Source organism: Scleropages formosus, chromosome 4 (assembly GCF_900964775.1).
Source record: "Scleropages formosus chromosome 4, fSclFor1.1, whole genome shotgun sequence".
NCBI classification, from domain to species: Eukaryota; Metazoa; Chordata; class Actinopteri; order Osteoglossiformes; family Osteoglossidae; genus Scleropages; species Scleropages formosus.
This window is the reverse complement of record NC_041809.1, coordinates 38,964,953-38,978,252: the sequence shown is the minus strand read 5'-3', so window position 1 is coordinate 38,978,252 and position 13,300 is coordinate 38,964,953. Positions and strand designations below refer to the sequence as shown.

Here is a 13,300-nt window from a genome sequence, read left to right as displayed (position 1 = left end):
AATCGGTTATGAAGTTGCTAAATTTCTCGAGAAAAAAGAGGAGTACGGTCCAGGTGGACGGTAGATAAGGAATATAATTATATTGGGTTTTGACTTGAAATCTAGCTCTAGAACTTCAAACCAGGTAAAATTATCACAAGTTCTCTGTGTCACTTGTAATGTATTATTGAAAAGAACGCCGACTCCACCTGCACGACATACAGAACGAGATTTATGGAAATAATCATATCCGTCCAGAGCGGCTTCTATTAGCGGAATCGTATCGGATTCACCGAGCCAGGTTTCGGTGAGAAAGAATAGATCGGACTTGTAACTTAATATTAAGTCGTTTACTAGGACAGCTTTACTTGTTAGTGAACGAATATTTAACAGACACCATTTTATATTACAGTTTGGCCTCGGTGGTAAGTTGAGAACGTTTGTTTTAATGTAAGTATTTTTAGGTTTTTGGTGCAAGCCCTTAAAATAGTTTATATGTTTTGGCTGCGCTTAATGCTTTTATTTAAAGTTTTGAGGCCCGCACTGGACACGGTACAAGAAACCCCATCACATGAGAAATGACCACTGGTACCAGAATGAGTAACAGACCCATCGATACACACAGCTGCTAAAGGAGACGACCCACGGCTGAGTCAGTCCTGCAAATTGCAGGCCAAGTTCTGGGACAAAACAAACAAACCACTCCAGTTGAGGTATACACCATCATGCGTGAAAAACCTGGACCTTTCCCAGAAATCATCCCAGTTATTAACAAATGATATACGATTAGAGCATACTTAAATGTGACAGAGTGATAATTGAACAACTAAAACTCCACATAGACATTAAAGCTGAGAAGATAAAGCTTATGGGGGCCAATGTCAGTGGGTATGTTAAATCGGGCTGCCTGAAGCCAGCTTGCCTCCCAACCTGTCCTTGGGCAGCAGTCTGCTTGAAGACAATTTGAAGTACGTGATTGATTGGCGCAAGTCCTATCATACATGAAGATCTTTGGAGCTGTCAGTGGTCATTCCGAGAGTTTCCCATGACACATACCGATACAAGGTAGGTTCATGCATTTTGCCTTGGTGCTGGCTCCGGTGCCACCACAAGGTAGTGAGAAGACACAGAAAAGGGAGTGCTACCACAAGTATGGTAACAGATGCAGATGTATTATGCTGGTAACTAACCAGTATGAATGCAGCATGCATTGCTGAACCATCGCTCAACAGTGGGTACACAAGGGTAGAGGAAGGTCTGCAGCATGGATTTAAAGGCTCAGACTGATTGCTGATACTACCTGGCAGATGATTATTCCAGAGTTTGGGTGCTCAAAAACTAAAGACAGGTCCTCTTCTTGAAATTGTGTCCAAATGCTTATATACGGGGGGGGGCACAGTGGGTTGGACCGGGTCCTGCTCTCTAGTGGGTCTGGGGTTCAATTCCCGCTTGGGGTGCCTTGGGATGGACTGGTGTCCCGTCCTGGGTGTGTCCCTTCCCCCTCCGGCCTTACGCCCTGTGTTGTCGGGTAGGCTCCGGTTCCCCGTGACCCCGTATGGGACAAGCGGTTCAGGAAATGTGTGTGTGTGCTTATATACAATAAATTGAAATCACCTTCCTGAAATCCTACTGTTCAAAATGGTAAAAAATTTTTAAAAACGGGATTTATTTATTTATTTATTATCTTCTCATGATTCAGCTTTGAGTAATATTTAGATCTGGCTGCAAATGTCATTTTGTGTATTGGGAACACAAAGTGTTTTGTACACACTGTAGTGTCACAGTTCCCTTACAGTCACTCGTCACTGCAGGAGGGCAGGGGGGGCAGGAGGCGAGCAGGAGGAGGGCAGGAGGAGGGCAGGAGAAGGGGAGGAGAAGGGGAGGAGGAGGAGGAGGAGGAGGAGGAGGGAAGGCGAGCGGTAAGACCGCGGGGACACAGCACTCACCGAGGTCCCTGTGAGAAGAACACGGCGCGTGTGTCCACACACTAGTGACGTCCCTGTCTGCTGGGGGTCACACAGAGGGGCTCCGCACACACTCGCGGAACAGCGACATCCTGGAGCTGAACTGTGAAGCGGGGAAAACAGGTGTTAAACAGGTAAACTGCGAGTTTCCAATAGAACCGTTGGCATCTCATCATTACCCTGTAATAATTTGTGATCTTTTTTTATAACCTACTCAGTAGTTGTTTAATGACTGGACCCCAGGCTGTGGGTGTGACCTCTGCAATAAATAATGAACCCCCCTGAAGACGAATAATTTGAAATAAATAATGTGAAATAGCAGAGAGGCACAGTGGTGCAGTGGGTTGGACCAGATCCTCCCCTCTGGTGGGTCTGGGGTTTGAGTCCTGCTTGGGGTGCCTTGCGACGGACTGGCGTTCTGTCCTGGGTGTGTCCCCTCCCCCTCTGGCCTTTCGTCCTGTGTTGCCGGGTAGGCTCCGGTTCCCCACGACCCTGTATGGGACAAGCGGTTCAGAAAGTGTGTGTGGATTTGGTGAATCACAGTGGATGGACTCTAAATGCAATGGAATGATGGGGCTGCGAGCAGGTTGGTCCTGACACTTTTTACCATGCTGTTCATTCATAGAGTAAATGATATTTAGCTAAAAATGAAAATTAATAAACAGGGTTTTTTTTTCCCAAAATACCGGTGACATCCAGTCAGTTCCGTCTGGCTTTGTGTCTCCTTTTATATATATATATGGCCTTTTGCACAGTTATTCAAGCTCCCAAGCATGTGCCCAAACATTTGTCTCTCTCACTTTTTTTCTCATTCTTCTCTTTCTTTCTGTGATTTTTAGGTATGTGTCATCCCAGCCACATCACCGCAGCTCAGATTGACCCCAGCCAGTCCTTTGTGTTCCCTCCTGTTCCGAAGCGCCCTGTCTCTAGCAGTCCTCGCACCCGTGCATCAGCAGGACACCCATGTCCCCTCCCTGGCAGTCCATGTCAAGCAGTGGCTCTCCCGGCCCCCCTTCAGTGCTGAGACACAGCTGGACCTGACCTCTCACTGCAACGCCACTTGTTACCAGAAGGGGGGACAACAGCCGGACGTGAAGCTGCTGGCTAAACAGCTGACTTTTGAGACGCTCTACTCCGATGGCTCTCGCGCTCTAACCACTGTGACTGTGGGTGTGAGGGATGAAGTGAAAGGCAGCAACAGCAGCCTTCTTATTCAGCACTGAGCCGGGGAAAGGATGCTGCACGGCGCAGAAGACGTAGGCATCAGATTTATGAGGAGGACGGTCGCTTCAATGTCCGAGGTGATCACTTTCTACCGGACTACCCCTTCTCTACAGCAGTCCACATATCCACCGGTTGCACTGGGATCCTAGTGTCTCCTCACCATGTTCTGACAGCTGCCCACTGTGTACATGATGGGAAGGATTATGTGAGGGGTGCCCGCAAGCTTGAAGTGAGCTTCCTGACCCCACGTGTTACGAACAGTACCAGGCTGGACGGTTCTCCCCTGCCAAGCCTCTGGTTCGCTGGGTCCGTGTGCGGCGGACACGCTTTCCCAAAGGCTGGATCCAAGGGCCCCAGGAAATCAGTATGGATTTTGATTATGCTCTACTGGAGGTGAGCTGGCCCCTTTGCCGGCCTTTCATGCGCCTCTCGGTGGCACCCTCCTTGGAGGAATTGGCCGGGAAAAGGATCCACTTTTCTGGCTTTGACAGCGACCGGCCTGGGGAGCTGGTCTACCGCTTCTGTCCCGTGGAAGATGAGTCCAGTGAGCTGATCTACCAGCACTGTGACGCGAGGCCCGGGGCAAGTGGCTCAGGGCTGTATGGCCTTGTGTGGGACTCTGCTCTGGAACGCTGGGAACGTAAAGTCTTTGGCATTTTCTTTAGCCACCAGTGGTTGGAGTTGGATGGAGAGAACTGTGACTTCAACATGGCTGTGCGATTCACTCCACTCAAGATCACCCAAATCTGCTACTGGCTGCTAGGGAACCATGTGAACTGCAGCAAAGATTTGGCTGAAAAGTGGGACCGAGTGGCGATCCTGGGGCTTCCTAGAGCAAAGGCAAAGTTATTTTTGGACATGTTACTAAACACATTTTACACCACACACACACACACATTTTCAGAACCGCTTGTCCCTTATGGGGTCACGGGGAACCGGAGCCTACCCGGCAACACAGGGCGTAAGGCCGGAGGGGGAAGGGGACACACCCAGGACGGGACGCCAGTCCGTCGCAAGGTACCCCAAGCGGGACTCGAACCCCAGACCCACCAGACAGCAGGACTGCGGTCCAATCCACTGCGCCACCGCACCCCCTTCATTTTATACCAGTTTAATTCAAAGTTAACAGCACACATGCTTCAGTCTGTATTTCACTCAACATGCTAAATTGCAACTTATTTACATTACTTCATTTAGCAGATGCTTTTCTCCAAAGCAACTTCTGACGAACACTGTGAGGTGTTATATGTATTTTAAATGAGTAATGCATAACAGTACGTTGCATGGGTGGGAGGGCAACTGACCAATAACCTGAATGTTGTGGCTTCTAATCCCTCTTCCCCACTATGGTTTCCTACCAAGAGTTGCTCCAATAAGGATGTCTCACCATGTAACTTGTTAAACTGTGCGTTGCTTCAGACAAAGGTAGGACAAATTAATGTGAATGTGTCGGGTTTATACAAATAATAGTAAAAACAAATGAGGGGTACAACATGGTAAATGTCAAACCTTGTACTTCTGAAGGAGTATTTGCTTCAACTAAATAAAGACCCCGAGATTCCAGTGACAGAAGCCATGATGGAAAGTGTTTTACACGCTGCCCTTTAACACACAGAAGCACTTGATAAGAGTTTATATTATAAACGTTAGGGGAGAAATCAAATATTACGTTTATAAGAGCTAAGGGCAAACACTGGTTGGGCAGTTATAATATAAATTTATACATTTAAACAACAGCCTGAAACTGGTCCAACACTTTTCAATATATAAGCACACACACACACTTTCTGAACAGCTCATCCCATACACGGTCGCAGGGAACTGGAGCCTAACCCAGCAATACAGGGCGTAAGGCCGGAGGGGGAGGGGACACACCCAGGACGGGACACCAGTCTGTCGCAAGGCACCCCAAGTGGGACTTGAACCCCAGACTAACTGGAAAGCAGGACCCGGTCCAACCCACTGCGCCACCGCGCCCCCAATATATAAGCCTTTTGTTACAATTTTGTCACTAGAAATCGTTGATTAATGAATAACCCTAGTATGTAACATGATCATCATGATCATGTTGCAGCTACTCGACTCGAGACTCGAGACTCGAGTCGAGTCGTGTGATGAACTGAACATTCTTCTTAATTCAGATAAGTAACTGTACTTCCTGCTAATGTAACGCACACATTGATTTTTCTGTGAGATGTACGTCGCTTTGGAGAAAATGTCTGATAAATGAATACATATAAATGCAAACGTGTGGTAAGAGCTTCTTTTACAACATATTTACATTTATCTGACACTTTCCTCAATGCACATCACCAGCTCTCCCCGCCTAGCCACACGTCTGCGCATGCGCAATACGAGACGACGTAGCGGTCCGACGAGAATAGTTCTGCACATGCGCATTGTACATGCTGCCGTCCATATCCGGGTACTGGGGGTCACCCTCCAAGATGGCGGCGCCCATGAAGCCCAGCAACACAGCAACGACAAACAAGAAAAAACATCTGGGAATCCCAGAGGCGGTGTTTGTGGTGAGGGAAATAGTATTCCTTAGCTTAGTTTTCTGCATGATGTTAAAGTCTGATATTACACCGTGTCCGAATTGATCCGCTTTGCTAGGTCATAGCTGCACATGATGTGACATGATGATGTTGGAAAGCAGTTGCAGTGAGTTGCTTCCCTGCCCCCCCCGGCCCCCCCCCCGGGCTGCGTTGACTGCCTGAGTGTAAGATAAAATAAAAAATTCCCGAACAATATATATTTGTGCAAGTTTCATTTAACGAAAAACAGCTCAGTGGTTTCGCTGTTCGTGCGCAAGTGCTTATACCGTATTATATTTAATAATAGTACATCGATGATCGAGTATGATTGCAAATGAGATAAAAAAACAAAAAAAAAAACACGAATTTATCATGGACCTGCTGCTGCTTGTGTGCGGGAAAAACATTTTCGGTGATGTTGTACTCTTCACTGCAGCGCATTTGATAATTATAATCAACAAATCATGTGCGACCTTTTTTTATCCGTGATAACCTCACGGTTTTGTTCCCCGTCTCTTGTGTGTTTTCATTTAGTTATCGGCCATTTTATAATTTAGGCTGTGAATGGAGGTGTGTGGTGAGAGAAAGCGTGTCCATTTCTTGCAGGAGGACATTGACACTTTCATGAAGGCGCCAGGGAACGAGACGGCGGACCGAGTGCTGAAGAGACTCAACGAACAATTCCAGAAGTATCAGTTCATGGAGCTCAATCTGGCCCAGAAGAAGCTCCGGTGAAGCAAACAGCTCGTGGCACTGTGTTAGAGCTTTCTTGGGTTCCAAGTCTGCATGGGCCATTGTGTCTTGCCCAGTTCTTAGTGTGAATACTTCCTGATGAAATTTTGTGGAAGTTTATCTTCAGTATATAATATTGCTCACAACACATGTGGTGTAGCCACAAGATGCATGATCATATTGTCCAAGGGTTTGCAGAAAAGAAAAAAATTATACTGAGGCTATATATAGTATATAATCTTGGCTCAAATGTCTCTTTTTTTTTTTTTTTTTTTTTCTTTCTTTTTCAGGTTAAAAAATCAGATACCACACATTAAGCAGACCTTAGAAATGTTAAGACACATGCAGAAGAAGAAAGTAAGGATGGAATTGTGGCATATTATTGTTTGTCATTGTTCTCTTTTTGGTCATTTGTGACCCATTGTCCTTTCATACTGTTTGACGTGTCCCCATCTGCTGCTACTACAGGACGTGACCGGCCCAATGGAGACACACTTTCTGTTGGCGGACAATGTGTACTGCAAAGCCTTGGTACCAGCCACAGACAAAGTGTGCTTGTGGCTTGGGGTGAGTGAGGGAAGGCTATGCCATGGGTTTGTGACCTGAATATAAACAGTTCTTGTAGAGGTTCTAGTACTCACTTGAACAAGGTGCTTTTTCTGAAGAATGTCCAACTGTGTAAATGGGTACACTTGAAAGACACTTTGGATAAGTGTGTTGGCTGAGCACTGAAGTGCTAATGATACAGGGTTAAAAAATTGCTCTGAATAAATAGGTGGAAAACATACCCACGTAGGAAAAAGGGGCATTTACTGTGCTGAGTTATTTCCTGATGTTTCCTAGGCAAATATCATGCTGGAATATGACATTGATGATGCACAGCTGCTGCTGGAGAAGAACCTTGCCACTGCTTCCCGGAACCTGGATTCAGCTGAGGAAGACATGGACTTCCTGCGAGATCAGTTCACTACCACTGAAGTCAGTATCCTTTCCATAAGTTCTGGGTGCAGGCAATATTGTAAAGAAAACACCTCGGAGACAGACCGCCATTTCTGGCATTGTGAGTTTTCTGTTTCGAATCATCTTTGGCCTTATTGTATAAATCAGTATACTCGTGGGCTCTACATTGTCAGATTAGTTTGTCTTATTCATTTACTGTATTTCTGCATAGTTGTTACATTATTCATCAGTTTTGTGTTTAGATTTTTAATCTAACCTATGAAGTCGTTTTAGTTTTTTCCTCTTATGTTCATCTTTGGTTAAAAAAAAAATTGTGAGCAGCTTTGTGTTGATTAGTTAAATAACGAGACAGTTTTGAAGGTTCTTTGTGATAAACCACTAGTTAGATGGTTGGTTGTTTTTGTTTTAATGTTAGATTTTTTTAAATGTATTTTTTAATAATCCTGGTTTATGGTTACCATTGTGCTCAAGTCTCACAATACTAAAGTTCTCATATTTCTGTCTGAAGTAAGATGGCTCAAAAATTACTTGAAAGTATGTTGTATAGACAGCTAATTCAAGATGAACTCTGGATAGTTGTTTCTTATTGAGGAGAGGTTTCCTTAATTCTTACTCCTCTTCAGACATGGCACGAGTCTACAACTGGGATGTTAAGAGGAGAGCTAGAGACAGTCTTTCTAAAATAGAGCATGTGTCTTGAAGCTCAAGCCAAAGCCCAAAACTCACAGACAACACATCTTGTGCTCCAGGACTTGGTCACACTGTTGTCTATTATAGGGACTTTTAAAACATACTTTGAAGAACAAATAATGTGCAGTATTTAATGCTGGATGCCAAGTGAATAACTTATTAATTTTTTCCATTTTGTTTTGTTTGTGATAATCTTAGCTGGCAATGGCTGCATCACGGCTCTGTACAAAATTTTTGATGTGAAGTATGTAGTAAAATGAGATATTGTGTGGAAATTGCCTGCAGTGCTCACAGATTTGTGGTGTATTTAGAGCAAGATGGAAAGAACTTGCCTTACATGTCATTTCATGTTGCGCTAATATTGCATCAGGAGCCCTACAAAGGTCCTAAGGGCCCATTCCTCTCACACGCTTCATCCTCTTCCTTTAATTCCAGCTTTGTAAACATGGCATAGCCCCTTTTTTCTAACTCTGACCATATTTATTTTTGTATTAACTTGCTATGAAACTGTTGAAAAGAAATCTGTGTGTGTTGCTGCTGGCAAATGTGATCATTTCCTGTTTTTATGTTTTCTACGGGTTGACATTACTATAAATGTAGTCTCCATAAAATGGAATGTGATTCACAGAATAATTGATTGTCATATGTGTTGTTTTGATGGTTATATACAGTTTTGCCCTATATGATTGATATTAAGTTAATTCACCTGTATAAATGGATTTGAGGGTGCAGATAATTTCACTCAAACTGGATGCAAGTCTTAGACTGTTGGTCGTCCTATAGCTCTGCACTAGTTGCCAACAGCTGCTGATTTTTGTTGGTTTCACAGTTAACAGCCTCTCATTTTTCCAAATAAAATTTCAGGATATATATGTGTGTGTATACACACACATACAATTTCTCTGTTCTCAGATGCTTTTATTCTGTCCTTGGGAGGAGCATTGGTAACATTCACGATTGTTATAGCAAGATGACAAATGTGACAATCTGAAATACTAAGGGATGGAAAGAACTTAGTCTACTTTTCTCAGCTCGTTAGATATATGATTTGACTGCTTATGTACTGGGGATTTTGCGACCCATTATCGACTATAGATTGGGTAATGCAAGGATAATGCACTATTTTGGTATGTGTTCAATACTGTCTTTCCAATACTTATTTCTGTTGTATGGGCCTAAAGGTTCTCCACGTGAAAAACACAAAGTTTTGTAAAAACAAAGTTGTGCATTCTTCTGAATGCTGCTTAAAATTTGAAATGTAAAGACATACACTATAGGCAATGGATCAGAGTGGCTTTTTATACTTTATATATTTATTCTCCAAAACAACATACAATGTTAAGGTTATAATTATTCACCCATTTATACAGCTGGGTAATTTAATGGAGCAAGTAAGGGTAAGTACCTTATTCAAGGGTACTACAGCAGGAGGTGGGGCTCAAACCTGTGACCTTCAGATCCAAAGTCAGTAGCACTAACCTCTACACTCCCACCTGTCCCATTTTATAATTCTGTATTGAGGAGCTCTTCTCTGTTGGTCCTGAAACAGAGTCATAAATGTTTCATTAATATATTTCATCTAAGCAGTTCTTTGTTCCAACAAGTAAGTATTTTGTCATACAGCTGGAAATGTAGTCTCGTTGGTATCGTACTGGGTGGTCTCTGATCATACCATTTTATTGCAGAATGGGACTTGATTACAGTGTTTTACTTTACATTTACATTACATTTTATTCATTTAGCAGATGCTTTTCTCCAAAGCGATGTACATCTCAAAGAAAATACAATGTTCATTACATTAGGAGAAAGACACAGTTGCAGATATGTGATTTTTAAGTGCACTCAGTTTCTTTCCACTTTATGCACCGATGTTCACACAAGTAACTGCAAAAAACTCAGAATATAGATGATTCCTGATCACCTTGCTACTATTTTTTTTGAGGTACACAAACATTTCAGTACATCACAGGAGTAACTGTGTAAAGCTTTGTTGGGGAATGATCATGAAGTTATGGTGCATGAACATTTACACCTTACATGAGCTTAAGAGATGATGGGTGAAGTGAGTCTGGAAGAGGTGAGTTTTCAGACTGTTTTTTAATGTGGACAGAGTTTCAGCAGTTCTGAGTGAGAGGGGGAGGTCATTCCACCACAAAAGAGCCAGCACGGAGAACCTCAGGGCTTTACCTTTTGTGTGCGGGACCACCAAGCAAGCAGATGTGGAGAAGCGAAGGGGTCTGGCTGGGGTGTAGCGGTTGATCAAGTCTTGTAGATATCGGGGAGCAGTTCTACTGATGTATTTGTACACAATAACCAGGGTCTTGGATTTGATCCGGGCAGCTATAGGAAGCCAGTGCAGAGAAACGAGTAGAGGAGATACGTGGGAACGCTTTGGGAAATCAAACACAACTCGTGCAGCAGCAGCTTTCTGTATCAGCTGTATAGGTTTGATGGCAGTAGCAGGAAGACCACACAGGAGAGAGCTGCAGTATCCAGACGGGATGTCACCATGTCCTGGACAAGTAGTTGAGCAGAGTCAATTGTGAGGTAAGAATCAGAATCAGAATCAGAACGAGCTTTATTGCCAAGTATGTTCGCACATACAAGGAATTTGTCCTGGTGACAGGAACCACCACAGCACAGACAGAATGACAGTGACAAGACACAGATGAGAAGATAGAGCACGCGAGCAAGGGACAAAAAATATTAAAAAATATAAAGTACCCAATATACAAAAATAGTACAAAAATAGTCGCTAGATACAAATGCAAGGGAGTGTAGGAGAAATGTGATCAATAGTTATAAATATAAATAGCATTATGTATTGCACGGTTTACTCTCTAGGTGAGAGATTTAGGTGTTCATGAGGTAGATGGCCTGAGGAAAGAAACTTTTCTTATGCCTGGCTGTCCTGGTGCACAGTGCTCTGTAGCGCCGGCCAGATGGCAAGGGTTCGAAGAGGAAGTGGCCTGGATGTGAGGGGTCTAGAATGATTTTGCTCGCCCTTTTACTGACTCTGGACGAGTGCAGTTCTTGGAGAGCTGGGGGGGATGTGCCGATGATTCTTCCAGCAGTCCGAACTATCCGCTGCAGTCTTCTGATGTCTGACTTCGTAGCTGAGCTGAACCAGACAGTTATAGAGGTGCAGAGGACGGACTCAATGACTGCAGAGTAGAATTGCAGCAGTAGCTCCTGTGGCAGGTTGAACTTCCTCAGCTGGCAAAGGAAGTACAACCTCTGCTGGGCATTCTTCACAAAGGAGTCTATGTGGAACTCCCACTTCAGGTCCTGTGAGATGGTGGTGCCCAGGAACCTGAATGACTCCACTGTTGCCACAGTGCTGTTCATGATGGTGAGTGGGGATAATGCTGAGGTGTTTCTCCTGAAGTCTACGATCATCTCCACTGTTTTGAGCGTGTTCAGCTCCAGGTTGTTATGACTGCACCAGACAGCCAGCTCTTGGACCTCCTGTCTATAGGCAGACTCGTCGCCATTCCGGATGAGGCCGATGAGTGTGGTGTCGTCTGCAAACTTCAGGAGTTTGACAGAGGGGTCTTTAGCGGTGCAGTCGTTGGTGTACAGGGAGAAGAGCAGTGGGGAGAGCACACATCCCTGGGGGGCTCCAGTACTGATTGTGCGAGTTTCGGATGAGAATTTTCCCAGCCTCACTATCTGCTGCCTGTCTGTCAGAAAGTTGGTGATCCACTGACAGATGGAGGTGGGCACAGAGAGTTGGGTTAATTTGGACAGGAGGAGGTGTGGGATGATGGTGTTGAAGGCTGAGCTGAAGTCCACGAACAGGATTCTCGCATAAGTCCCTGGTTTGTCCAGATGTTGCAGGATGTAGTGCAGTCCCATGTTGACTGCATCATCCACAGACCTGTTTGCTCGGTAAGCAAACTGCAGGGGGTCCAGCAAGGGTCCAGTGATGTCTTTCAGGTAGTCCAACACCAGTTTTTCAAGTGACTTCATGACCACAGATGTTAAGGCGACAGGTCTGTAGTCATTAAGTCCTGTGATCTTGGGTTTCTTTGGGATGGGGATGATGGTGGAGCGTTTGAAGCAGGAAGGAACTTCGCACATCTCCAGTGATCTGTTGAAGATCTTTGAGAAGATAGGGGCCAGCTGGTCAGCACAGGTTTTTAGGCAGGCCGGTGAGACACCGTCTGGGCCTGGTGCTTTCCTTGTCTTCTGTTTGATGAAGACCCGACGCACCTCCTCTTCGCAGATCAAAGGTACAGGAGGGGGGGAGGTGGGGGTTACTTGAGTTGTTAAGTGATTGGTGGAGAGAGGGTCTGAATGGGTGTAGGGTGTGAGGCAGGGTTTATCAAACCTGCAATAAAACTCATTCAAATCGTCGGCTAGTTGTTGAGTTGACACGGTGCCGGGGGGTGGTGTCTTGTAATTTGTGATGTCTTTCATGCCTTTCCACACCGACGCAGGATCATTGGCTGAAAACTGTTTCTTCAGCTTTTCAGAGTAGTTTCTCTTAGCCACTCTGATCTCCTTTGCCAGTGTGTTTTTGGCCTGTTTATACAAGACTCTGTCCCCGTTCTTGTAGGCGTCTTCTTTGGCCTGACGAAGCTGTCTGAGGTGTCATCCCATAAGGATGGATCCTGTGGCTGTTATGCTGGATGTATCTGCAGGTCCAGTTTGTGGCTTCGATGTGCTGAGAGAGAGACAGATTTGAGTCAATCGTCACTCCCAGACTCTTAGCCGAGGAAGTTTAAGTTTACTTTAAGTTCAACAGTGATACTGTATTTATATAAACTATTCTATAAGCTTATTTTTTCATACTAAACTTTACATTGTCTGATATGGTGACTGTGGAAACCGTTGATCTCACTAATAATAATCTTGTTACCTTTAACAAGAGCTAAATATATGAAGGTTTTTTTATTACTACTTTTGTAGCTTATTGGTTGGTTATTGCGAGGGTAATTCAAAAAGTATCTGTAATGCTTTAACTTTTTTTTTTTTTTTTAAAAAAAAAAACCAGCATTACTGTGAATACTTTTGACTTACCCTTGTAGTTCTGTGAGCTTATACCCCTTTTTAACAAGATACTTGCCATTTTATAGCTGTCACTCCAGGAGTTTGGAGCTGGAGAAATCTTTCAACCAAATGATGCAACTGGAGAAACAAGTTTTTCTCAATGGATTTTTTTAATCTTTGTACAATGACAGATCGCTGCAAAACATGACCGTGTTTTTG

The 13,300-nt window shown here is 44.3% G+C and overlaps 1 protein-coding gene and 1 pseudogene across 1 annotated transcript; both read left to right on the top strand.

Annotated features, from left to right (window-relative positions):
- Positions 1-1,052: 1,052 nt before the first annotated feature.
- LOC108934124 (serine protease 23-like) lies at positions 1,053-4,596 on the top strand (annotated as a pseudogene).
- A 1,004-nt stretch (positions 4,597-5,600) lies between these two features.
- Positions 5,601-8,985, top strand: LOC108934238 (prefoldin subunit 3-like). The gene is made up of 6 exons (XM_018751801.1): positions 5,601-5,695; positions 6,311-6,435; positions 6,727-6,793; positions 6,905-7,003; positions 7,280-7,418; positions 8,020-8,985. Exons 1-6 carry the CDS (start codon positions 5,615-5,617, stop codon positions 8,094-8,096), a joined length of 588 nt encoding a protein of 195 aa, XP_018607317.1. The 5' UTR covers positions 5,601-5,614; the 3' UTR covers positions 8,097-8,985.
- The last annotated feature ends 4,315 nt before the right edge of the window (positions 8,986-13,300 follow it).

What these genes read in the sequence shown, in the direction of transcription:
- LOC108934238 (XM_018751801.1), top strand. Translation starts at nt 5,615, where the DNA reads ATGGCGGCGCCCATGAAGCCCAGCAACACAGCAACGACAAACAAGAAA. An exon ending in GACACATGCAGAAGAAGAAA is followed by an intron (nt 6,794 to 6,904) that starts GTAAGGATGGAA and finishes CTGCTACTACAG; the next exon opens with GACGTGACCGGCCCAATGGA. An exon ending in GTTCACTACCACTGAAGTCA is followed by an intron (nt 7,419 to 8,019) that starts GTATCCTTTCCA and finishes ACTCCTCTTCAG; the next exon opens with ACATGGCACGAGTCTACAAC.